The sequence below is a fragment of the Anser cygnoides genome, chromosome 20 (assembly GCF_040182565.1).
Source record: "Anser cygnoides isolate HZ-2024a breed goose chromosome 20, Taihu_goose_T2T_genome, whole genome shotgun sequence".
Lineage (NCBI taxonomy): Eukaryota > Metazoa > Chordata > Aves > Anseriformes > Anatidae > Anser > Anser cygnoides.
This window is the reverse complement of record NC_089892.1, coordinates 2014511-2041631: the sequence shown is the minus strand read 5'-3', so window position 1 is coordinate 2041631 and position 27121 is coordinate 2014511. Positions and strand designations below refer to the sequence as shown.

Here is a 27121-nt window from a genome sequence, read left to right as displayed (position 1 = left end):
GACTATATTAGACATTGTTAATGATGCAGGCTTAGTATTAAAATAACAAACTAATTGTTCACCAGCTAAAAAAGCAAAACAACTGAATCAGTCTCTGTATATTTATGTTCTGATGGCACAGATTCATGGGGAGCAATTAAAGATCTTATTCTGAGGGTAAGAGGGCTTCTGAATTTAAACTTGGTTTCTGCTGGCATCCTGTAGGAAGGATCCTACATGATTCAAATGAATCATGTTAGATTAGCTAAAAATGTTCTGCCATAAATACTCACACACGCTTACTGAACGTAGGAGAAACTTGATGTGAATTCCTTAATATTGGTACCTGCATAGTAGAACTGTAACTTGTATCTGTGGTACATAAATCATACAAATATTACGGAGGTTGAGTGCTCTTGCAAGGAGCATACCAGAGTTACTCTTGCTGTGTTGTTTTAATTGCCTGTTGAGCAGGTGACCATGTCACTTGTTCCTGTTTCAGTATTTTGGTATCAGAGAGGTGATCTCTGTAGCACAGTTGATGACACATACTGGTGCTATCTGTGTGATCTAAAAAGGAATTGTGTAACGGTTTTTAAATCTGTGAAACCTTTCCACTCACTCACATTTAGCAGACACAAAGGAAATAACCTGGATCTAATGCGTTGGAAGCATCTCTAGAGTCCAAGTGCAAGGGAGAGCAAATGAACTGATCAGCAAAAGAACTGGCTATACTTGCAGTGTTCGTTCAGCATATAAACTAATTAAGGAATTAAAGAAAACAAGCACTGAATGTCTATTTTCAGACTCTGCTGCAGTCATATGATTTCTGTCGTATACTGTTGAGGACATGAGTTCAGGACCTGGGAAGATGATGCTTGCAGACCCATCGTATATAGTGTACGCCAACAGTATAATAATGCTGAATAGCATCTTGGCCTTGTTTTTTTTTTGTTTTCATGCCTTTCATAGATTATTTGATAATTTTGGAGTTCTGATGTGACTGGTTATTCTTACAGCTCTGAAAATAACAGCTCTGAAAATAACAGCTCAGTTGTAGTCAAAATGCACCAATGCACAAGAGAGAATGTCCAAAAAAGAAAGTCATGAGTCATGTGAAGGCAAGGGTCTTTCTAATCTATTGTGTCGCTGGCCTCGTAACGCTCCGTCATGTTTTGCATGTCACTAACGCTAATCCTGCTCTGGCAGGAGTGCACTTATTTCTGTTAATGTCCACTGAAAATGTTCTGTATGGAAATAACTGCTGTGGCGCAGAGTTGAAGCATGACTTGATGCAAAACCTTTGCTCTTCAGTGCAGGTAGGAGGTGCAGTAAGCCAGTCTGAGCACTCCTAATCCCGTGCCCCTGCTCTCTTAATGTTGACCTCTATTTCTGTAGCTGCATTTGATTTCTGCCATGCTTTTCACGACCCCATGTGGCAGAACAGTCCCAAATTAATAAGGATCTGTGTTGACAGCTGCTTCAAAAGCTTCTGGTCTCTTTCAGTGATTTTTTTTTTCCTTTTTCTTGTGAGCAGGGTGTTGGATGCAGGCTCCCCAGTATTTCTTTTGATGTTTGATGCTTTCCAATGGAATTCTGGCCTCTGGTGCTTGGAGAACTGTTTTTAGCTTTCTTTTGCAAATTAATTGCTGCAAGAATAATTTCTTGTTTACTACTGAAGTGTGACTACTGAATGATGAAAAGAGAAGTGTCTTGCAATGGGTTTCACCAGTGAAGGCTGTATCTAGTTCTCTTCTTGAATCTGACTTGTGCATAAAAGCCAGCGTTGAAACCAGGCCTCAAGGTGCAGTGCCGCGTTCTGGTCGTGGTGACAACGTTTATTAATTATTTGTTCCACGTTTCTTTGATATGCACTAGTTGGGTTTGTACTCTGTGCTTTCGTTATTGCAGAAGTGTTGCACCATTGTGGTATTTCAAATTACTTTTGAGAATTTGCACACCATCTGTGTGCAATAACAAAGCTTTTAGCAACTCCAGATTGCCATGCTCGTGATGGGGAGTGTGGATGAAAGCCAGCCCAATGAATTAAGGTCATGTCCCTACTGGGGACAGAAAGGAAACTCTAGGTAAAATGATCTAGACAATCCTTTGAGAGGCATCTGTTCCTGATAGGACTTTGGCAGTCGTGGTTATGGCTGTTAATCTTTAGGCTTTCAGCCATTGAACAGTAGGAGGGGAGAGATGGGGACTTGCTCCAGGTGTTAACGGGTACCTGAAGGAAAAATACTTTGTGTTTTTGACAGTCATAGATGGATGGGGAGTGGTGCTGAATGGAAGACTTGTAAAACTACCATACAAGTTAAAAAAATAAATAAATCGTGTTACAAAGCAAAATAGGCATCACCTACTTTTCAGACAATGTTTTTAAAGAGGATTAATACAGCTATTGAATCTCTCAGATCAGTGGAGGTCTTTTAGTGGATAAGTACTCCATAATACCAAAATTTTAAAAACCTGACATTTACAATATTGAGGAGAAACTAAAAGCTTTTGGATATAGGTCTGTGTGGGAGGAAATAAGGTTGAAAGATTAAAATAATTAAAAAAAAAAAGAAACAATGAACTGTTGAACCAGATAAATGCACTACATTAAGAAAAATCCAACATGAGAGGGACATCTGGTGGCACAAATTTAAACAATAATAATAATAAAACAGTGGCAGAATGAGTATCCTGGGATGTTACCCTGCAATAACATTTGTGATAGAAAATCAAGGCCTAGCTAGAGATGAGTTTATTCCAATTTTTCTTAGAGCAGGACTCTCGCTATTCCCTTTCTCATCTTCCCCCTATTTTGTCTCCATCAGCAGAGGATTATAGTACATGGAAGTTCTACCAAACGCACCGAGTCTTGGAGCAAATGATACGAATTTTTAAGGAAGAAATAGGTTGATGTGTCACTACCATTATTTGACTGAATTTGTTGCTTTACCAGTGGCATAAAATGTAACAGTACTTTAGCTGTGGGTGACTAACATTTATTTTCCACGTGTATCACAGTCAGGTTTCCATATATTCATTTAAATTCAGAAGTATCCATTGAGTTTTCAGGAGTACAGAGAGCCACAACTGTGTGTGATCCGTCGAAATTAAACTTAATGTACATCTGTGAATCGCGGCGTAATAGAAGTATGACAGTCTTGGTGTTGGTGTGCCTGAACTTGTAGCTCCCTTTGATTAGTTTTGATCACGTGGTGATAAAAGTTTAATTATCTTTTAGAAGCAGTAGGTCTCCCAGGAGCTCTCGTTGTAACGTCATGGAGCAGTTGGCTTGGACTCTGGGCAGAGCTGTCACTGTTGAAGAACCAATAGGCTGTCAATTAAAGGGAAAAAACTCTGACATAGAAATACCTGTCAGCTATAAAGGAGTTAAGCTTGGACTTAATAAAATAGTAATAAAAATAAAACAGTGAAGACTTTTTGATTTGGTGGGACATCTTTTGTTTTGAAATTTGAGCAAGCAGATGTTGTTTTGGGCAGTCTCAGGATTTCCAATACCACCTTACTTTTATATCTGAGATATATTTAAGGTTCAATGTGTGCTGTTTTACTAAGGATGTTTATAATGTGCCTATTCATGCCTAAGGATCCAGAAATACTATGTGAATCAATTGGTATGTAAATCATTCCCTGCTTTGGAAAGATAGGAGATCATTTCTCCAGCAGTAATTCAATCAGAGCTTGTTTTTTGTACAACCACAATACACTTGCCTAAATTTAATTCAAAGTTTATGTTTCCTAGCTACAGTTCTAGTACTTAACTTTCCATGAGTAGAAATGCCATAAATTATAACAGAAATGAAGGACAACAGTGAAGTGATCTTTGGGGGCTGGGGGGTGGAATAAGGTGCAAAAATGAGATTTTGGTTTTCAGAGTTTTGCAGGAGACTGCCTATAGATTTGCCAAGTCTCGGTGTTGTCCAACCAAGGTTTTTGGCCAGTACAAATACATTGTAGAATGTTTTTTCTGCCTACAGGTCAACTGAAATCCCAAGTGCAGCAGTGTGATTGCCCTGAGACTCATCCCTTTGGCGAATTCCTTTCCCGTTAGAAATCCCACAGTGCGACAAACACTTGGCTTGCGTTAGCCAAAACCTTAGGCTTGTTGGTACCGATGGAATTTGGTGTGTGGACTTGCACTGGCACACAACAGCTGTGTGCTTGCGTTTTTGGTGAAAGGACTTCAGTTGTTGAAGAGCCTCGTTCCAGTCCCTTGCTGGCTGATGGGCTCAAAGCCCAGTTCCCGTAGGGACGGCCTGCCCGCATCGTGGCTGTGGAGCAGTCGGTCCGGTGTTGCAAAGTGAGCTTCGGCATCTTGCAGGGATGTGTTTTCCAGCACGCTGAGCGAGCAGAAGGCTCTTGGGTGTTTTCCTCTGGTTTTGCAGACAAGGTGCCCGTATCCTGTTGTGACACCTATGCCGGTGTGCGCAGAAGAGGTTTCTCTGCTTACCTGTGCGTGACGCGTTAGTCTGTGGTGCGAATTCACGTGTAAGGGCTGCTGTGAATCCCTTGCACGCTTGCCCACGGGAATGCCCTCAGGTTTTCCAGTTTGTGCAGCTGCTTTGGGCACCGTCAGCGGTCGGTTTGGGTTTTCTCGGGCACCGTCAGCGGTCGGTTTGGGTTTTCTCGGGCACCGCCAGCGGTCGGAGAGCCGGGCGTGTGGCTGTGAGGGTGCAGGAGCCCCCCCGCGCTGGTGAGACGCACCGCCGGGCTCTCGTGTCCTCGCATTCAGGTGTCTCCTGAGCAACGCGGACCGCGGCAGGCAGGAAGACCCAGGGTGGGTTTCCCCCCCCCCCCCCCGAATGAGCGTTTGTTCCCCGGGGAAGAGCCTCAACGGAGCCCTGGGCGCTCATTTCACGCCCGGGCTCGGGCTGCTCGCACCCGGCACGCAGCGAGGGGGGGGCGCGGAGCAGGGCAGGTGTCCGTCCGTCCGTCTGTCCGTCCGTCCGTCCATCCATCCATCAATCCGTCCGTCCGTCCGCCCGTCTCGCAGCCGCGGGGGCGCGCAGGGCGAGGCCGCTCCGTGTGCGGGAGGGGACCGGGGGGGTTCCCGGGGGGGGGGCTGGGGGGGCTGCCGGGTCCCCGCCGGCGGCGCCGCGCCCTCGGCGCGCTCCTGGCCGCCGCCCTCCCCTTCCTGCCGCCCTCCCCTCCCCTCCCTCCCCTCCTCTCCCTCCCTCCCGTTCCCTCCCCTCCCTCCCGGCTCCGCAGTGCCGGGCCCGAGCTCCGCCGCCGCGCTCGGCCGGGGCCGCGCCGGGGCTGGGTGGCGGCGGCAGGTGAGGGGCGGGGGGCGGCGGCGGAGGGGGGGGGAGCGGTGTGGGGGTGGGGGTCGGGGGGGGGGCCGGGGCGGCGGGCGGCGGCGGGGGGAGCCGGGAACAAAGCGGCGGGCAAGATGGAGCCAGGAGGGAGAGGGGCCGGGACCCCCGCCCCGCCGCGCATCCCGGGAACGGGGGCACCGGGGGGGGGCTGGGGCGGGCGGCGGGGGGCGCCCGGGGGGGGGCCGGGGGAGCAGGGCGGGGATGATGCTGTAAAACGCTTTCCCCTTCTCTTCTGTCAGCTGCGGGAGGAGTCCCGCCCGGGCCCGGGGAACGTCCCTCCTGCTGCCCCCCGGCCCCGCAGCCCTCCCCCCCCCCCAACCCCGGGCCGGCAGCAGCCCCCCGGGGCCGGCAGAGCCCCCCCGGTGCGGCTGCACGAAGTTGCTGCCATGCCCGCCGCCGGGTCCCGGTGCGCCGGCAGCGGCGGGGAGCCGGCTTCCGAGGGGGATTGTGCTGCAGACAATGCGCGGCGGCATCTGGAGCAGCCCCGGGGACTGGAGCTCCGGTTTTGACATTGCTGCACACACGGCACCAGCCGCAATGACAGCGGCTGCCTGGAGTGGCTGCAGGCAGCAGGCAGGAGCATGAAGTGAGGAGACCACTGCAGTGCTCAAGATGAACTCCTCCTTGGTCGGCAACCAGAGTGGCCGGCCCTTCTGCCTCCTGGCCATTAGCTACCTGGAGACCATCAATTTTTGCCTTCTGGAAGTGGTCGTTATCGTGTTCCTCATGGTGCTGATTATTTCGGGCAACATCATCGTGATATTTGTCTTTCACTGTGCACCTCTGCTGAACCACCACACCACCAGTTACTTCATACAGACCATGGCGTATGCTGACCTCCTGGTGGGCGTGAGCTGTCTGGTGCCTTCTTTGTCTCTGCTGCACTATCCCATTGTTTTGAGTGAGTCCTTGGTTTGCCAAATCTTCGGTTACGTGGTGTCGGTGCTGAAGAGCGTCTCCATGGCCTCTTTGGCATGCATTAGTATTGACAGATACATCGCCATCACAAAGCCGCTGACCTACAACACGCTGGTTACTCCGTGGAGACTGCGGATCTGCATCCTGATAATCTGGCTGTACTCCTGCCTCGTCTTCTTACCCTCCTTCCACTGGGGAAAGCCTGGATATCACGGGGATGTGTTTCAGTGGTGTGCCAATTCCTGGAACACCGATCCCTATTTCACTCTCTTCATCGTGGTGATGCTCTACGCCCCGGCTGCTTTCACCGTCTGCTTCACGTACTTCAACATCTTCCGCATCTGCCAGCAGCACACCAAGGAGATCAACGAGAGGCGGGTGCGCTTCAGCTCTCAGGACGGGGAGACTGGGGAGGCCCAGCCCTGCCCGGACAAGCGCTACGCCATGGTTCTTTTCCGTATCACCAGTGTCTTCTACATCCTCTGGCTGCCCTACATCATCTATTTTCTGCTGGAGAGCTCCAATGTCTATAGTAACCGCGTTGCGTCCTTCTTGACCACTTGGCTTGCCATTAGCAACAGTTTCTGCAACTGTGTCATTTACAGTCTCTCCAACAGTGTCTTTCAGAAGGGGCTTAAGCGTCTCTCGGGGGCTATTTGTGCCTCTTGTGCTAGACAGAGGGTAGCTAAGGACTCCTCTACCTCTAGGAGCAAAAGATCTTCCAATGGATGTCATGTCTAAGACACCTATCGGCTTGACTGGGAAGTGCAGGGACAACTCTGTAAATTGCAAAAAATTAAATATGATTTTAAGATGTCCAGATTTGCAAAAAGGTTTCTGAGAAATGCTGCTGACATAGAAGAATCAGGAGCACATATCATTGTGATTTCACTTTTAAAAATTTATTGCTGTGGAGGCGGCCGTGGAGTTTCACCTCCATGTTCATTTTTAAGAATAAAGCTGTATCTTGACAGTTACCTCTCCAGCTGGTGTGACTGAATGGAGTGGGTGTCTGAGAGCTTCAGCAAAATGTAGTCTTTCTTACAGCTCTACTAGGTTCTTTGGAGATTCGTGCTTCACATGTAAATGATAGATCTGAAGTGGAAATGTCACGGTATATGGTGTATTACAGGGATTTTTTAATATATGCCAAAGTATATCGACACAATTTTCCAGCGTCGTAAGAGAAGGGGCCAAACAATTTGTTTTTCAGTGCTACCTAGACAGGATTTCTAGAACAGTAGTGAACAATGTGAACATTTCAGCATGAACTTAAAGTCTTACTGAGCCATGGGTGCAGCAACCTGGTCTGGGCAGTCGTACGCGTAGGGGGAGCGATCCGGCGTCTGTGCCCCTTCCTCCGGTAGGCTGCCTGCGTGCGATCAGCGTGGCATCTGCATTCTCCTATTTGTTGTGAAGTAGGAAGAAAAACTTGGATCAGACCAAATCTAGCAGTTAAATAAAATGTGTTTTGATAAGCTAAGAGAAAATACTTGTCGTTTTATGATAGCAGAGTTGTGGCAGTCACTCGAGGATGATGCCAACATGTGAAAATTATTCTCAAAACAGTGGAGAAATGCCACATTTTTGTGTGGAAATTTTCTCAAGAACAACTTTAAAAATAACATCTCCCCCCCCCCCCCCTTTTTTTTAATCTAAATTCTTCTGATATTTTACATACTAGAACTTAAGGGGAAAGGAAAGAAAACAATTGTCTTCTAAACAGCTAAGGGAACTATGTTGTAAATTTAACTGTAGTATTTGAGTTATTCATAAGTGCACAGAGCTAAATCAGAGACATTTTTCTTTAGGCTGCAGGGGATTAAAGATGGTTCGAATATAGCAGGAGCTAAATCCTGTTGGCAAACGCATATTTAACTGGTCAAACAATGTACGGTATCTGAGAAACAAAGTCTCATTGACCACGACTTTTTCCAAGCTAGCTTAGGTGAGGTGTTTCTGAGTATTGTAGTGCTGTTCGAATGCAGTGCGGCCCTCACTTGATGGGTTTTTCTAAAGAATATCTCTGTCTCTTTACTGATGCCATATTGGAATAGGAAAGTGTTTGTGAACCACGTTTTCCTGTAGTAATGGATTACATCTGCATCACCTTTTGTAGCTCCGGCTCTGCGGCCCGGGGGGTCCCCGGCAGGCACAGCTCTGCTCTGCAGCTGGTGCTGCGCCCGCCCGCCCGCGGTCACCGCGTTGTGCTCCCGCCCTGTGCTCGACTGCTGTGACCGGGGGGAATTCTTGGAGCTCTTGTGTTAGAGTTGCTGTTGGTGGACGCTGTTAGCCATGCAGAGAAAGGAATAAAAAAAATAGGGAAAATAAATTTCAGAGGAATATTTTAGAAGCAGGGTAATTCTTTTGGCCGAAGGGAAGACTCTGTGTATTTGTTAATTGGTTTCAGCTCTACTGTTGTCATTGACTGAGATGATCTGTTTTAAAGTGGTCTACACTGCCCCTCCCGCAAGCATCCACATACCCTGCTCTGATGTGCTGCGTGCTCCAGCCCCTGGTCTTCCACGCTGTGCCTGGAGGAGGGCACCAGGGCGCTCCCGGCATGCCTGGTCCTGCTCAGCAGCAAGCGCTGATGCACGAGTCCCCCCGCAAGCACAGCACATGTCCCGCTCCTGGGGAGACCCCGGCTGCTGCTGCTGAGTTTGGGTTGAGAGCTGCTGCTACAAACGGTGTCTAAGTCACGTTGTGGTCGGCATTCAGAGTATTTCATCCATCGCCCAAACCTCTCCGAATAAGCTTCCTCCTTCGTTCATCTGAAATCTTAGGGATGAAGGCTGTTTAAATCCTGATGCCTTCACGACGTTACTTGTGCTTTTCTGTATTAAGACAGCATCTAGAGCGAGGGCGTTTGCTGTGGCCTTCCCACAGACGTAGCAGAGGTGGTTCTTGCAGTTCTTGCAGTCTGACTTCTGGTTAGAGGCACCTGAATATGCCAGACAGCCGTGGGGGAGCAGAGCATAACGGTGTAGTGAGTCACTTGTAAACGGTGTAATAAGCTCGCGGCACACCAGCTGGCTAATTGTTCCTAGTGTTTTGTAGGTATTAGGGCATGGGGGGGGCAATGTAAGGGCTTGAGTCACCAATATCAAAGCATTTCTGCGTGGCATCTTTTGGAACAGCATCTCAGGTAGACTCCTCAGTAGCTTTCCTCTGACTCTTCACCTGAGCTAACGTTTCCACGTCTTTGAAGTGATGCAATCTCGCAGTAAAATAACATTTGATTAAATTTAATAGAAGAAACTAATCTGCTAGGGCCTAAAACCCTAAAAATGGCAGTTCCAGGTTTAAGTGGGAGCTGGACTACAAATATTGTGGCTTTTATTTCAGTTTTTGTGACATGAGTAAAAGATTTATGTAGGAGTATTGTATGTTACTTTTTGAGAAAGTTGGGAAGTTTAAAATAAATCAAGGGCTCTAAACGATGGCATGGAGATTTAACTCGAGTTGAAGCAGTTGCTACTTCAGCTGTAAGCCTAGAGCTGTACTCAGTGCAGTGGTTGTTACGGATGTAGATGCATTTTTGCAGCTGTTGTTGCTTTGCAGCTAAAGTTCTAGTCAATATTCCTAACAGCTAGGCTTTTCTTCAGTTGCCATACTCACCTCAAAGTCTTCATCGGCTCAGGTGTTTTCCATAAGAGGCGAAAATCAGAACCTGAAGTCTGAGAGGTGAAGGGCAGAGCTGCAGCCAGCTGATGTGGTCAGGTTCCGTCCGGTATGTCCAGAGGCACTTCGGAATGTTGCCTCAGTAGCCTCGTTCGTTTAGTTTCAGATATTTCTAATTTTGTCTGTGTTAATTTATCTTTTTTTTTTTTTTTTTAAATTTCCCCTGTCAATTCATTTAAGGTTGGTTGAGTTCAGTAGGTGATTAGATGGTTTAAATATTCATAACATTTGAGCCTGTTGTCTTCAGTGAAACTGCACGGGGGTGGATCTAGCTCACTGTGCCAGCTGTGGAAGAAATAATTTTGAAACGAATTACCTTGTTTGCTCGGCATTCCATTCAACATCCTTTGCCATGGACTTAACGTGAGGCACTGTAGTCCTTTTCATCACAATATGTGCTATGAATTGTTAGGCAGCTAACTTTCCAGTCGGATCGCTTTCATCGTTGTACATATGAAGCTAATCCTTTCTTGGCTCTATTTGTATTCGAGTGTGCCTAGTGATTTAGAAATTGGTATCAAGAGCATTGCACATATGAGTGCCACGATGAAGAGAACATAGAAATCAAATTCCGTCTTCATAAAAATGGCATGTTGTAGTATAGTTAAACGAACTAATCTTGAAATTCCATCTCAGACTCGACATTTATTTCTTATTAGGGTTATCTGCCTTACTTTCAAATTAAGCTGCTAGAAGGTTCAATTTACAGGACGGAATTCAGTGGCATTTTTTTTAGTATCATGGGAAAGGATTTCTATACGCACAACTTCTCAGTGTGATTAATTTGCTTCATCTAGTACTCTTGATTAAAAAAAAAAAAAAGTTTACTGGGTGTTGAGGCAGTGATAGTATTGTCATTTTCCAAATAGGCTGGGAGAAGATCTGTGAAGTATTAATTTTATAATCTTGAATCAGGTGACAATATTTTTTAATTTGTGTGAAGCAAAAGTTTTGTTGTTGTCTACCATTAGTTTTTAATATTAAATATTACTGGTTTCTACAGTCATTATTTGCTGTTAGGGATTTTTTACTTGTTTTTTTAAGCTGCTTATTACTCAGAAATTTGTTTCTCCTAGTTGCAGTTCTGATGTTGCTCAGTGTCTGAGTGCCACAATTTTGAATATTTGTCATAAATCTACAAGAAGAAAGTGGTGTAAAGTACTGAGGCACTGAGAATCTCAGGAGTAGTGCAAGGTTGCATGAAGGGTCTTTCATAGAGCAAAGACTTGAATGAGAATTCCCAAATTTTAGTCTTGCCCTGCATCTCTGTGGCAGCGCCCCTTTCCCCTTCACATAAAGCTTTTACCTGTAAGAAGCTTGTCTGTTCTGAAAAAGACACTTCCAAAGCATATATGTAAGGTCAGGTGGAAATATTCAGTGTGCGAAATTGATGAGTAGTTTTTTGTATTTGTTTTGTGGCATCACCAGCTACTGGATGCTAACAGCAGTATTGAACCTTCCTGAGCCAGGAAGCCTGAAACTTTTCAGTCTGCTCTTATTCCACATCAGGGTTTGAAGTTGATTAAGCATCTACTCCTAATTCAGGTTGGTGCTTTAGGAAGTATTTTTCTTAGGAACTAATAATTGAGCATAGGAGCCTGCCTTTAGACATTACAAACAAAACGCCCAATTAAAATTTTTCTAGTGACCTTATTCATCTGTTGTAGGTAATTATAATTCTCTATGAGGAGGTAGAGATTTTGGAAGTTTTATCTTATGGTTGTTCTAACACATCTTTAGTTCTGGGTACTTGAAGCACCTGCTAAACTTTGGCTGACCTGATCCTTATTTTTGTGTTATTTCCCTTACTGCCTTGGCGTTGCAGGGTTACCACTTGGAAAGACGTTTTCTGCAGATAAGCAAAGGCAGATGATTTAATACTAAAATTATATCAGTAAAATGCTTTTGGAAGAGGAAAGGTCTTCTAAATTAAAATCTAGTATATGTAAAAACAGGTGCCGTTATATTTAGAGAAAGAAACTGAAAGCTGTTGGAAACGAACAAAAGAAGCCTGCGGGCCAGCAGTGTGTCTGCGCTGGTGGTATGATGTAAGTTGGGTTAGAACAATGGAGTATTTAACCTGGGTGTATCCCGTATGGCACACGTGTTAAAGATGGAGGTTACCCTTCTTGCTGGGCTGTGCTCCAGGGGCAGCTCGTGTAAGCCTTGGGTTCCCCGCACCCGCAGCGCTCGGATCCCGTCCACACCAGTGCCGGGCCTGGGCTGCTCCAGCCCCGGTCGGGGAGAAGGGGGCAGCTGAGGCGGGCCCGTGCCGTGCTGGGTGACCGACGTGTTCTGCCCAGAGAGAAGGGGCCGATTTAGTTGGGTGGGCTTAGCCAGCTTCCCAGTTCCTTCCTGTGACACAGGGTTTTCTAGGTGTGTGAGATGTCGGTTACACAGACAGCTACACTCATGGTTCTCTGCTCGTTACTGACTTCTGTTGCCTTCCAGTTTTTATCCCCATTCCCGTGCACAGCCTGTGCCTGCTCTCTGTGCATGTAGTGGCTGTCGCGAGGAAATGTTTGCGGATCTCACCCGTGGAACATCTGCTTCTCTTGGGCTTTGGCACTCAGTGAAAATGTTACCCTAAGTCTTCTGTTCTCGCGTCCTGCCCCAAGTTATTTGTTTACAACCTGTGGTGGGCTTGGGCAGTCTGTCCGGTCAGAACGGATCCTCCAGCTCGTGAACCTGCCCTTACTGGCATTGAGAAACCGAGTTGGTACTCGTCTTTGTTTTGGCCTGGGAACGTGAGGGGCGGCCTGGTGCCACGGAGCTGGGGGTGGCGTGGGGCTGCTCCCTGGGCACGGGGCTGTACGCAGGGGCTGTGTGTGTCGCGAGGATTGGAGAAACGCTGGGGGGCTGTGCGTTGGGTTAGGTTATATTTAGAATGGGGGTTTCGACAGAGGGGCAGGTTTGGAGGGCGGCACCTGAGCCACGGCACCAAGTCCTGGCAGGGGCGAGGGAGGGCGGCCTGCGCTCCTCGTTGGGCTGCTTTCTCTGTGTGAACGTGTAAGACGAGGACAGTAGCTTTGGAATTCAAAGCCTAGGCTTCTCAGGCGTTGCTGGGGGTCCTTCGGTTAAAAGGTTACACGAATTCAAGCGGCCCCTCCTAAAGATGAACTCGGACAAGTCTTGCTGTGCATATGTGGGTCATCCTCAGGCGTCCCGAGGGTCGCGTGCTACAGGCAGCCAAATGCGTGGCAAAACAAGTCGGCGCTTTTTGTCCAAACTGGGGGAAACAAAAGTTCTTTCAGGATTTCAACTGTAAATGAATCCTTGAAAATCAATAATTAGATTAGTAAAGGATGATGTTTTAATATGCTGGCAGGAATATAGAGAGATTTGTCAGGGGAAGCAAAAACAGACTTTGCACTAAAGTGGCTTAGGTATTATTTATAGTGTTAGTGATATTTGTGTGCGTGAAAACTTTGGACAATTTTAATATAATGTAAGGCTTTGAGCTTTAGCTGACTAAAGTTGCTTGTTTTATGAAGTTACATTAGTACAACACTGTGAAGTATTTTTAAATATTAGCATTACTGGGTATTAAAAGTATTTCATAAAAACATTTTTTTAAAACATTTTCTGTAGATGCTGTCAAAGGAGTTGATGTTTAGTGTACAAAGAAATAAAACCCTGAGGGCTGTAAGGTACATGTGTGGTTCTGATCACCTCAGTTTTTGAGGGATTAGGGATTTCTTGGGATAAATTTTTGTTGTTAAAACCTACTAAAAATAATGGTGCAGTTAATCCTTTCAGCAACAGGAAGCAGCGTTACCTCCAGCCATGCTTTTGAACTGTCTGAAAGGATTTGCCATCGCATTTATTGTCTTCATAGACTGATGTCTTTAGCAATGCTGTACAGCACAGTGTTTTGCAAGTTGCTATGCTGATAAATTTCTCTCCATGTGTAACCTTTGAAATCAAGTTTCTATTGTAATTCTAGCATGTAAACACTAGGTTCAATTTTGTATTCCTCTAATGAATGCAACAGGATGGAAATGAGTTTGCAATTGCTAATGATGAGCTTTCTTACTGTTCTTAATACTCGTGGGTATGTCTTTTACTTCAGGGAGTTCAAAATTGTATTAGTACCTTTTTTAATTGTTTTTTTTTTTTTTTCCACATGCTGTTTACAATTAACCTGCAAGCATGGGAGGCTATGCATGCATGTGCTTCTAGGTTGCTTTGCTGAACAAAATGCAGTGGAGCGATCTTACTTTACGGATGCTCTCTTGTCCTTACATTCCACCTGTGTCTGCTCCTTCACAGTCACTGGGACAGCAGAAGCCACCGGTCAGATAATTTCAGTGTTCTGCAGGATGGGGCATCTGCCTGAGGGCTGTCACGAGGAGTTTTTCTGGGGGAGACGATCCAGCTCTGTACATGAGTAGTGTTACAACTGGTACTTTTCTTTTGAGCGTCGGTGAAAAGGCCAGGAATAGACAAAATCACACGTAAGAGTGTGTATGTGTGTTTGTAAGAAATTTGTGCACCTTTTTAATGCTGGAATTTTTTTATTTTTATTTTTTATTAAAAGATGAGAAAGAGGTGTGAGTGTGAAACCCCTGCTATGAAAAACTACAGGGAAAAAAAAATCCACCAAAGCAGATTAGAAAAGCAAACAGGTGAATTTGAGGCAGTCCAACCCTTAAGACTCGGTGATGCTGCGTGTAGTTGTGACAAAGGGTGGAATATTAAGGTGTCAGCCTAGGCCCCTTAATGTCCCTGATCTCTGCCTGATTTGTTCTGTTTTGCACCCTGCAGGGGAAGGGGGAGGTAGGAAGATGGGCATTTTGATATTCACGGCAGCTGAGGAACGGTTATTGTTGTGAGTCCAAAAATGTGTATTTTGTGCCAACTCAGAATTGTTGTTAAAATAGAGGGGTGAGAGGTACTTCTGCCCAATTATTTTAATAGACATTTCTGTAGCTGATTTTTCAGCTAAGGCTAATATAGGAAAAACTATAGTTAAGCCAAAAATTACAGATGTTACTGATTTAAAATAACCTACGTATTTTTAAAAATTAAATGGAACTGCATTAAAGCGAAGTATGTACATATCTGATCCTCAATCTTTGCATAATTATTTCCAAGAGATAATTTTGCTATGAGCTGTTAAAACTCAAAGAAATGTATTATTCCCTTTGAGCTGACCTGTACTCTAGCTGTGTCATACATCTCTTGGTTTGTTTCCTTTTTGCTGTAGATGTACATACATAGATATGTATGTATCTCAAAGTAAGTGATTTAACGTGGCAGTAATTGTACAGTCACACAGTTTAGGGCTTTGTAAAATATGTAATTTTAAGAATGTCAATGTGGTTCTTAGCGAATTTTATAAACACTTTTCTGAATCTGTTATCAGCACTTCCCATCCTAAGAAAAACTGCACATATTTCAGTGATTGTTCCACTGGTTACATTTTTGTCTCCCATTCGTTTTGGATTGATGTAATCTCGATACTACTAAAATTTCAAGGGCTGTTGACGCATTTCACATAGCCTGGGATTGCCTGTTCTCCAAATGTATGGATCGTGCATCAACAGTACTACGTAGCCTTACTGTTTTGCCTAAAAGCCTAGCTAATTTATTTAACATTCTCTCTTTAAAGAGAGCTCGTCGGAAGGGGTAGCATATTTTAGGATGCTCCTTCTCTTTAAAGGGAAACCTGGAATTGAATAGCAGTACTCGTTGATCAGTGATATTATTGTAGCCAAAGGATGCATGGGTGGTTTAATAGGAAGTTTTTGCTTCAAGTTTCTTGATGAAATGTAGTGTTCTACAGAGCTGTGTGAAGAGTGTAGTTTTTTATTCGGAAATGCACTTGTACACTTTATTTGAAAGGTCTGAATGGATCATAAATACATTTAAGAAATAAATGATATGTCACATGTTTTCATGTCTTGTCTCCGATGACTTTTATGTAAGCGGGCTGATAAAGGTGTGTTCGTTTTGGAGTGGGTGGCTTTTCCCTCTTATCTTTACTGCTCCAAATATTCTGCTTTTTACGTAACTGCCAAGAGCAGGAAAACCTTCCATCATACGTTTTGTGTTTATGCTTTATCCATACATGATGCAGGGCACTGTAGGCAAGCTTCTCTCTATAATTTTCCTGTGGGAAACTTGAGCCCTAAAAGGAAATGAACACAGCTAAAGGGCTGGCTATCACAAGGGATTCACTTTTATTTTTAGAATTGCACTATATTGCCATATTTGGACTGAAAGTATGCTGTATCAATGCACTATTGTATCAAATTGCAGCTGTTTGCCCATTCCGAATTTCTCTACATTATTCAATTTTTGTTTTCCACAAATACTACTGTTTATTTGGGAGTGTTCTTGGTGAGTGCTGACTGCAGGTAACACACGTGTTCTGGGGGCAGCATTTCTTATGGGAAGCTAACCAGTGTGTTGCTTTGAAAGTGGGTTCTGTGGGGCTTCCTCAAGGTCTCGGTAACAGGTGTAATTCCTCTTCCTAAAACCTCACAGCGCTTTGGTCCAGGACACGCAGGAGATACACTCGCTGTAAATGTTCCCTATCAAAAGTAATGGTGGGAATGCCATTAACCTCGTTAACCTGCAGAATGAATTTGGTGACGTGGTGTCCTACGAACATCCAAAATAGCCATTGAAAGACCTTTTAATATTGCAGGGTGTATTGGAAATGCACAGATCTCTGAATAACGTACCCATAGCATGTAACGCTGCCCTTGTTGCTGTCCATGGAAGTTTGACAGCTTCGTTTTCCCCCACTCGTTAGAGCTGCTGGAAGCTGTCAGCTGCCGTGCTGCTTCCTTCAATGTCTTGTGTGTGCCTTGCATCGAAATGCCTTGGAACGCCGTGCCGCGTGCTGATCAGCCCCTGGCCGAAGCATCTGAAATGCGACCGACAGATGGAATCTTTAGGCCTTTCTTTTCACAGTAATCTCTGCCTGTATGGCAAAAGCTCGGCAAAGTCAGTGCGACCTCCTGAGAAGCAATTGCAGCGTGAAAATTTACTCCACGGTGCCAGGAATGAGAATTGAGCAGAATTTGGGTTTTGTTTTCTTATGGGAATGGTGTTTGAATTCAGGTTTATGCCAAGGAAATTCTTAATTTCCTTCATTTTTGTATTTTATTTGGCATTTCACAGAATCACGGAATGGTTGAGGCTGGAAGGGACCCCAGGAGGTCATCTGGTCCATCCCCGCGCTCAGGCATGGACACCTAGAGCAGCTTGCCCGGGACGTGTCCAGACGGCTTTTTCCTTGGACTGTTTTCTTTAATTCTTCTTGATTTCTTTAGTTCTCTTAACTTTTTTAACGGTTTAATTTTGGTAAGCTTTAAATGTTTAGAATTTTAATCATTTATTGGGCAGATGTGTCACCCCAGTGAACAAACTGTATTTTGAATTTTTTTGGGAGATGGTCTTAAGTTTTGGACCTTACCATTTTTCCACTTTTATGTCATTTTTGAAGTCAGCCTGTGTCTCAGTAAGGGCTCTGTTTTATGTCCACACCTAATTTCTCCAGGTGTGACAGGAGGAGTTGATCCTCGAGTGGCGAGCCATTTTCAGCAGGCAACTACCTCTACTGAAATGGTTTATTTCAGTTTTTTTTCATCACAGCTCTTGTCCCTTCAGCAATTCTTTGCTGCTGCTGCTTTGTCTTTCCAGTTTTATGTACGGGATTAGGAAGAATAAATCTGTCCTGCTGAAATCTGCAAGTATTTCAGCCCTGTGAAGAGGTCCTACTGACTCCAGCTCTTCGAGATTAAGTGTCTTAAGCTACTGAAAAAGCCTTCCAATGCAACAGTCTCACTCTGAAGATGTTGATCGAGATTGTAACTGCATGATGCAATTTGCAGATCCTGGGACGCTCCATCAACTGGAGAGGAAGTTTTTAGTATAACCCCACTAATATTATTAAGTGCATGAAAGGGGGAGGAAGGCTGTGTTCGGAGCATCCATATTTCCCTGCTTTCCTTCAGAGCAGTGAACTGTTGTGAGAATTTTAATCTTTACTGCGCTTGCCTCAGTTCTCATGGCTGTTTTCCATTCTGTTTTCTTTATTACTTTCTTTTTCTTCCTGTCATTCTTAGCTTTCTATTTTTCAATCCCAGTTTGTGAAGGGTGTGGGTTCAGAAGGGTTTCCTTCAGTTCCCAGTCCCCTGAAAGCATGAGAAATTGCCCATTGAGCCAATTCTCACAGCAAGGTATAAAAATAGGAGTAAAGAAAAGGTTACACAATGCTTGGATTGCAGCAGTTTGTACTAATGGAGAGATTTCAAAGCCATGGTTTGAAAAACATTTTTAAAACCTTATCATTTCCGTTAATTTTTCTCTCACCAAGCTCTGTTGGAGCTGCAGGAACTAGCTTTCCAGATTACTTGAGGAATTGTACTGAAATACAGGAGTCAAGTGCTCAACAAGTCACGCAAAGTCAGAGGGACCACTAATTGCTCTCTTTAGTCAAAATGAGTGATTTGTTTGACAAGCCTGTCCTAAGAGTTTCTAACCAGATGCTTTTGCTTCTGCTATTAAATAAGTGAATTAAAAGGCAGGTGGATTTAAGGTTATTTTCTGTCATCTGTGCCCTTGCAGCAGACCCCAGGTAACTCCCAGGAAATCCCCTTGTTTGGTGCCACAGACTGCTATTAGCAGTGGACACTATCTGTGCTCTTGCAAAGAAGGGTACTTCACTGTAATTCAGCCTTGCAAACTTTTAAGAAACTGAAGTTATCACAAAGACATTATTCACATGCTTTAAAATTCTTGGTTTATTTCTGAGCATTTGTTTTCTCTTCTTGTGAAACTAGCCGAAGCTGACAGCCAGCCATCATCTTAATGTCTTTGACTTAAAAGGATTTTTAATGTGTGTGTGTGTATATGTATGAAATTTGTTTGGTATTGGCTTTTGTTTGCTTCTGATTTCCTTGTAATGAAATGGACCTCTTTGGCATATTAATTATTACCAAATTGAAATGCTGTACAGTACTTTTGATATAATTTCCAAAACAATCCAATAACTTGATTCTAATAGCAGTGTAATGCTTTCCTAATGAAATGTCTGTATTAAGCCACAGAGAGGAGCATTAAACTTGGATAAAATCTGAAGAGAAAATCAAGTTCAGAGCTGTAATTTTGTTCCTGTTTGCAACATTGAAAAAAAGATCAACTAAAATCTGTATTCACACTGATTAATTCACGCACTCTGAAGTTATTTTACTTCTGAACTTTCTTCCCTTTGTCGAACAAACCCACAAGCGATTTGGCTGTAGTAAACCGACCAACAACGAACACCCACCTCTTCAGTGTGGTTCCGCGGGGCAGCGTGGATGTTTGCAGCCGCAGCCTGGCGCGCTGCTCTGTGATAGCCTCAGGTGTGAAGCTGACCGGGGTTTTATTTCAGCGTTCAGTCAGTCGGCAGTGCCATCTAGTAAGGGAGCCTGGATCCTTCCCGTAGCAGTGGTTGCTGGTTTATTGTTGTGGCATCTTTTCAGGCAGTTACTCACTGCCGAGATCCCCCTACCAAGGAGCTCTCGCTCCGTGCCTAGAAAAAGCCCTCTTTTTGGCAGTAGAAAGAGGGGCCAGTTATAGGCAAAAAGAAGTATTTACAGATAAACAGAGGGCTTTGTTTCTGTTTTATTTCCAGCATAATGGCCTCTCCTTCTGATTTGGTGGTGGTCACAGACTTGCTGCGGGGTATCCCCTGCCATCATCCACGTCCCTGAGCCACATCCAGCAGTGCTGGTGCCAGCGCTGCTCTGAGGGCTCTCGCCAGGTACTGGCCTCCAGCTGGACCTTGCACCGCTGCTCACAGCTATTGGAGCCCAGCAGTCCAGGCAATTTTCCACCCACTTTCTGCTCCAATTACCTAGCTTACGTCTCACTAATTTGATTTTAAGGAGAAAGTGGGAGATTGTGTCAAAGGCCTCGCAATCTGCTGGCCTCTCCTTGTCCACAGCTCCAGTCACCTCACCATTTAGTGCTGGGAGGTTGGTTAGGAGTGGTTTGCCGTTGTTACATCCATGTTGCTGCTCCCAGTCACCTTCCTGACCTTTGTGAATTTAGAAGTAGCTTCTGAGAGGTGTGTGGTGCTGTTGCACCATGTGTTAAGCTCTGGATGGATGGTTAGTGTCTTCCTTGGGCTCATACTGAGTTTTCTTTTCTTGTTTTGCCTAATTTTTTGGGGAGGATGGAGAGTGGTTTCTCTAGCTAAAACATTTAAGAGAATGAATGAAAGACCTTAGGATGGCAGCGTGCAGCTGCTTACAATTGGTAGTTACCCTCTGCAGTTGTAAGAAAAATGAGATGTGACTAGGCAGCATTTGTGTTCAGGAGACTGCGAGGGAAGGCTGCTGTCTGCACTGCAACGTCCTGGAACGCTTTTCTGTGTGTGCTTTTTCTGCCACTCACTGACTGTTCCCAGATGTGCTTAGGTAACCAAATCTATCACGATTGTGATCTGGAGCTGCCAGCCTGCAGGCAGGCTGTTCTGGCTGAGTAGACTGTATTTTGTTAAATTTAGAACAGTGCACAGAACACAATGCCAGTCTCCTAACTCTCAGTCCTAGCATATTGTAATTTAGTCTCTTTTGATGTGTTTTCATTTACGTTACCTGAATTTTTATTTTTGTCTAATAGGAATCTCCACAAGACAGCGCTATCACCCGAGACATCAATCGAACGTTCCCTGCTCATGATTATTTTAAAGATACTGGGGGAGATGGTCAGGACTCCCTGTATAAAATATGCAAGGTATTCTTTAAATTCTTCTTCACTTATTTTGGTAACTTATGTTTAAAATCATTAACAGATGTAACTCTGTTACTTGAGAAGAATATGTAGGGTATTATAGTTAACTGTATCGTGGAGACAGACTGGCGCTAGGCTCAGGTTGGTCCTTCATTGCAGATGTTTATCTGGTTATAGTGACATTCAGGTAGGAGGTCTAAAGTAGTAAGCCCTCTGGATTCCTGAACGCTAATTTGTTTCGTACAGAAACATCATGTCAGCCTGGATCAGGCTGGACAAATTATATGCTGTTCTGGAGATGAGGACTAATTCCGTAGTGATCAAGAACAGCTTGTCACTCTAGCATGCTCCCTGGTTGTCAATATTGTCTAAATGATTCCGGCAACACTGGGGACACATGCAGGAAATCATGCTGATGTTGCCTCTTGAATTTGATTTTGATTGACATTAATGTATTTTACATTAATGTATACTAGCAAGTGTGAACGCAACATCTACATGAAATAAATGAAAGATGTTGAATTTCTTCTGTTCAGCTTTCTCTGCATTCTTTAACGAATATTTTTGGATCTAAAATGGAGACAGTGAACATTTGCAAATTAATTCAAGAGATCAGTTTGTAATTTCACAAAGTGTGTTCCTGAGCTTTGTTCCTGCTGAGTGATATGAAGTTTGTGTGGCCAGGTGACTGTTTTTCAAAAGGAGATATAAAAACTACAGTGAGTGAGTGAGCTTCAGTTTAGAAATCATCATGTTTTTCCTTATATCCACATTGAAAGTTGTGTAGTTTTTTCCTTCAAATGAAGTACAAAAACACAGGCCATACTGTGTTGAATTTGGAGCAAGCTGTCCCCGTTAGGAGGAATGCAGAGACAGGGACACAACAGATCCTTAGGTAAAGGTTAAAATGCAGTGAGAGAAAGAGAGTTGGGAGAGCCCATCCCCATAGCAGCAGGCAGGCTGCTCATCACAGTGTAGTTGGTTAGAGATGGTGAAAGGAACCTGTAGGTGTGTTCGTGACAGGCCTCCCCAGCCAACACTACTACAGGTGGTTATTCTAACAGAAATATCTGAGTGATTTGAGTGCATCAAACACAGGCAAAATGCAGCCTTGAAGAAAGAATAAGACATCTTAGAGTTTTTATCAGAACAGGGCAAATGTGGATAACCGCCTTTCTATAGATCACACCTCCGCATTGAAAAAACCTGCTGAAATCCAAACAGGGGGTGAAACTTTTCCAAAATATGACCAATGAACCTGTAGGATGTCATCTGAGATACACTAGTCTAGCAAAGTGCAAAGATGTTGGGGAAAAATACACAGTGGTCTTTAAGACTGGAGATAGCTATGTTATAAAGCCACAGGCATGCACTGGAGTCGTTTATTAAAAGGCAGAAATTAGCAGCACAAGTGGGCAGCTTGTTGTTTGTGTCTCAACCAGAATGTTTTAAGCTTCCAGCACCCTTTCTTTTGTGTTTCTTGTGTTTCTCCATCTTCCACATCTGATCTCCTAACACCCCTGTAGCAGCTGGTCAGAGGTAAAAGCGCTCGGATAAATACCTGGAGAGGCTGCAGTAGTCCTGGTGCATCGCTGTAATCAGCCACTGCCGCTACATGCCACGCTTGGATTCTTCACATGGGTTATCCCCTCGTTTCACTGGCACCAGAACACCTCATGAAAATTTCATGGAGCTGTGTTTAATGTAGCATTTTGTTCTCATTGTGCTTTTAGGTTAAGACAGATATGCTGTAAATTTTGATTCCTTTTTTAGGCCTATTCTGTCTATGATGAAGAGATTGGCTACTGTCAAGGCCAATCGTTTCTTGCTGCTGTGCTGCTTCTACATGTAAGTGGTGGTTTTTTTCCAGTTTGTCTTAAGCTTAAGAATAAATATTGCTCCACATGTCTGGGACAGACATTGGTAACTTCTGAACTAGCGGGATTGCAGACTGCTTATCCACTTAAATGTTGGTTAATAATAATGTGATTTTGGACTGAGAAGAGTAAATTGTTTAAAACTTATTGGGATATTCGTTACAAATGCTGCCTTTATTTGGACTACTGCATTGGAGGCCTTTGTGCTTCTTGGTTTTAGAGGTTATTGAAGGATAAAACAGTTTTTATATTTGTTTTGTTAATATACTCAAGAATACTTTTTTTTAACTTAATTGTTGTTGCTAAAAGTGACCTCGGCAGAGTAATATCCCTTTAATTGCTTGCGTGTTCAGAAGCCAAGAGATTTATGGTTACCGTAAATCAGAAGCAAAAATTTTAGATTCACTCATGCTTGGGAAATATGAGAGGATTAGAAATCTGTACAAATTATTTATAGACCGTTCTTTTTTAAAGGAAGGTCTGCTTTTTATCAGTGTGTGTATTGCAGCCATGGGCAGTTGAAACTGACCAGTTCCTAAGCCCAGCAGAGCTCTGAGATTTCTTTTCCCAAGCTGATTTTTAGTGCCTGTTGCTACCAGTGAGAACTGAGCATGAAGCCTTCTCTGCAGTTTTCAGTGGAAGAGGAAGTCTGATCTTCGGTGTAGTGTTTTCCACAACGTTATGAAGTCGGTGGAGGATGTCAAAGATCCTGTAAACTCCATTCTTTTCAAATGTTAGGCAAATGACTAAGCAGAGCAACCTTTTAGTTCTTTGTGACTGTAATCTGAAACATTTGCTTGATGACCAATTAATCCTTTACTACTGTCCTGAAACAGATCAAGAAGGATGATACTTTCTGATAGGAAAATTGAACCCTTTTACTGAAACATATGTGCCTTCTTTTTTTTCTTTTTCATTGTCTTATGTCCATTTTTTGAATATCCATTGCATTAGAGAGAGTGGCTGTCAAGAACGGACCATGAGTTATTCTAGAATTCTTTCTTAATGATAATTATTGCCTGTGGGAATGGAATATGCATTAAAAAAAGTTAAATTTGAAATAAGTTTCTTTTTATTTGATTCTCTTTGAAATCAGTCTTTGGAGTGTGGCTGCTAGGGAAAATAAATATTAAGACAGTGTTGCAGAAAAGGAGCCCTTCACTACCAGTTTGGCATGTCTCAGCAAAGTTTTCATTTTTAACAGACTCCATCTGCAGATTAATAATAGAATACTTGAGATGGATGTTCTGGCCTTTACAGGAACAAGTGATCGACCTGAAGTCAGACTTTACTATTACTGAATTTTGATGTTTGGGGGAAATGTCTAAACACTGACAAGCCATGATGAGTGTTTCTTCAGCTTTTGGCAGGAAAGGGATATTGAACGTTCCCAAACCAATGCTGAGTTGTGATAAATAGAGCTTTTGGTAGCAGTTACTGGTCTCTTGTATTCATGGAATCTGAAAAATAAACATCAAATATAATAATGTCATTTTAAAAGGTAAATATATAGTTAAAAATAAGGGAAAGATCCAGTTAAACATCATCTAATATTGCTTTTTTCTTAGTTACATAGGTGACAGAGTTAGGCTGTTTAAAATCCGTAGAATTCTGACATGATTCGGAAAAAATATGGCAAGAAGCTTCTTTGGTCTCGATGTCTGAAAGATGTGTTTTTAGTTGGGCATTGGGAGATGGTTTATTCGACAGAATAAGAATGAAATGCAGTTTCCAACACTACGCCTCATTTTGTGTGTTAATACTCTTGTTTACTTTTAAACTGGTTTGGGCCAGATTAAATAGTAGTAATAATTTGGCCTTTCTGTAAGAGGGAGGAGAAACAGCAAGGGCAAATGGACCCAGTATGAAAGATTTAAATGCTCTCTGATAAATACGCTTTCCTCTCACAGATGCCTGAAGAGCAAGCTTTCAGTGTTCTGGTCAAAATCATGTTTGATTACGGACTCAGGGAACTTTTCAAACAAAACTTCGAAGATTTGCACTGCAAGTTTTACCAGCTGGAGCGCCTCATGCAGGTAGGTGCTCAAACTTGTGTGAACTGAATGGATCAGAGCCTGCAACTCAAACCGTTAGCAAAATCGGCAATGTGTTTTACCCATGAATGCTGTTTGTAACCTCTTAGTAAGGATGAAGAGTGAGGATTACCCATACTGGAGGTTTTCTGAGACTAGAGAGTGCTGACCCGAGACCGTCGGGTAGCACTGGCCGCATGCAGTAGGTCTGAAGGCAGAGGTGTGTGAGCAGCTGGAGTGGCGCTCGTACAGACTGTCCTGCCAGTGACTTCTGAGCTCACTGCGGGCACGCCGCAGAGTGGCTTTGCAGGGTCAGCACATCTCCTGTCTGGGTTTCTTGCTAGGGTGAGAGCTTGGAGACTGGGCTCATTGTGCATGTAATACAGTGGCCTTTTGAGCATCTGCACTGGGACATGCCTTCAGCATCCTTGCAAGGTTCTTTAACATGTCAGACAGCTGGCTTGTCAGGCACGAGTAGATACAGAAGCCTGCCTATCTGCACTGATTGTCACTGTAAGGGCTCTACCCAACTTCTGTTACTTTGGGATTTTATCTAATGCTCCAAAATACTGTAAATTAACGTTTTTTTTGTAATATTATTCTTAGGAATACATTCCTGATCTCTATAACCACTTTCTGGACATTAGCCTTGAAGCACACATGTATGCTTCCCAGTGGTTCCTTACATTGTTCACTGCAAAATTCCCTCTCTACATGGTCTTCCATATTATCGACTTACTCTTATGTGAGGTAGGTGTTATAATTGGAGATTTGTACTACTAGTAACTTTTGACAGTTTTTTACTATCTCGGTTCATGTCCTTGTTACTATCTGTTCTTTCAGAGCTAGGCAAGTGATATTTATTTTTATGTAGAAGTGTTACATTTTTGCACTGAAAAAGAGATCTCAGCATTTTAAAGGTATGAACTGGGAACATATGTGATTATAAAATTGCATTTCATGGAATACTGTTTAATCTGTATGTATAATTCCATACAGTGCTCATGGGATGGAAATTAATTTACGAACATGTGGACGAAAGATTCCAGATTTCTTTGGTTGTTAAATTGTATTATACATGATAATGTTTTTTGTAGAACACTGTTGAAAGAAGGTCATTGCATATAAAATTGCTCAGCTAACTTCTGTGCTGGTAATCTCACAAGCTTGGAGCTCTTTTTCCAGGAGACTTGAAGTCTCTTTATACTTCCCAGCATATAAGGAGGAAAGCAAATTCTTTACTTTGAGATTTTGTACATAATCATGTTTAAAACAGTATATTTGCTGATATGTTGGTAAGTAGTGTAGTTTCAGTTGGAGCTTATTAAAATATACGAACAATTCACATTTTGTACTGAAGCATCCCTGAGTTAACTAATGATTTACTTTTTTACTTGCTGATTAACATTATTCATGCATTCTTCACCAGATCTGCAGTTGCTGCTGTGAAGTGGCACAGTTTGTCTGCATTTCCTACACGGAAGGGTTTCAGCATTCATAAACCTCCTGGTCAATGTTTCTACCCTTTCGCTGTTATCTGTCTGCTGCTTGATTTGTCCATGTGCCAATGAAATAGAAAGTAACAGATGGTATCTAGAAAATCAGTTTTATTTGTTTAGAAACACATTTTAAATTAATAAATAGTAAATGTGTTCCTAGTGAAGGTTTAGGGTTTTTTTTGTCATTTAAAAATAATAGTGAAAAAATAATTCTTTGGGGAAGTGAAAGACAATCTTGAAACAATACCAGCAGTGTGTCTTGTTTTTTGAAGGTACCACTTAAGTTGCATGCTACTGTTGACTTTTCATAATTAATTGGGCAATTTAAATAAAGCACTTCTAAAAAGTAGTGGCAAAGGTTAGATGATGTAGGACTCTGTCCTAAAGTGAGTCACTTTCTTTGTCATTAAAAGAATTATTCCAACTTTTGAATACCAGAAATTGATATATTCATGCATTTGACTCCAGTGTTTTCTGAAGTTGCTATATGAAAATTAAATGACCTTGAGCTGACCAACTAGTCATTAAAAAATAAAGTACAGTGCTTTATCATTCTGGAGTTTCGAACTACTAAGGAGATAGTAAAACCTGTGTTGAAAGATTGGTTTGCTATCACATAATGGCAATCCAGTAAAAATACCTTCCTCATTTTTTGCAAAGTCATTCTCTGGGCCTTTGATTTAATGTAGTACCTGTAGTTACCTATAAGTGTAAACTTGTATCCTGGCTCTCAACTTCACAAAAACTAGGCAAACAACAAAACCCACCAAATAATTTAATAACTAGGATTGTAAATACTGAGAAATGAATTTATTTTGTCATTATTTTTCTCTTTAGGGAATAAGTGTTATTTTTAATGTTGCGCTGGGATTATTAAAAGTGAGTATCCAATTTTTAAAGTGTTTTATACTTCATCATGCACATTATCAAAATTTAAGATGCTTATTAAAAACTATTTAATAATAATAATAATTATTATATATATTTTAAAGCTAAAAACTTCCTGTATTACATATGCTGTTGTCTGGTTTACTGAGTGCAACAGAGTGCTTTTGGGG

At 43.1% G+C, this 27121-nt stretch overlaps 2 protein-coding genes across 5 annotated transcripts in view; both read left to right on the top strand.

Moving 5' to 3' along the window:
- The window catches only part of RABGAP1 (RAB GTPase activating protein 1), an 83485-nt gene that overhangs the window by 43512 nt on the left and 12852 nt on the right, over window positions 1–27121 (top strand). For all 4 annotated transcript variants that reach the window (XM_048052158.2, XM_066980586.1, XM_013188705.3 and 1 more), the window contains 5 exons: window positions 20544–20657; window positions 22428–22502; window positions 24442–24567; window positions 25171–25314; window positions 26901–26942. In XM_048052158.2, the coding sequence (XP_047908115.1) occupies window positions 20544–20657; window positions 22428–22502; window positions 24442–24567; window positions 25171–25314; window positions 26901–26942 (501 nt within the window). The remainder of the gene's footprint in view (window positions 1–20543; window positions 20658–22427; window positions 22503–24441; window positions 24568–25170; window positions 25315–26900; window positions 26943–27121) is intronic.
- On the top strand, window positions 5181–14183 carry GPR21 (G protein-coupled receptor 21). Its single transcript, XM_066980615.1, has 2 exons — window positions 5181–5273; window positions 5555–14183. The coding sequence occupies exon 2, from the start codon at window positions 5928–5930 to the stop codon at window positions 6972–6974; it is 1047 nt and encodes a 348-aa protein (XP_066836716.1). The 5' UTR covers window positions 5181–5273; window positions 5555–5927; the 3' UTR covers window positions 6975–14183.

What these genes read in the sequence shown, in the direction of transcription:
- GPR21 (XM_066980615.1), top strand. Translation starts at nt 5,928, where the DNA reads ATGAACTCCTCCTTGGTCGGCAACCAGAGTGGCCGGCCCTTCTGCCTC.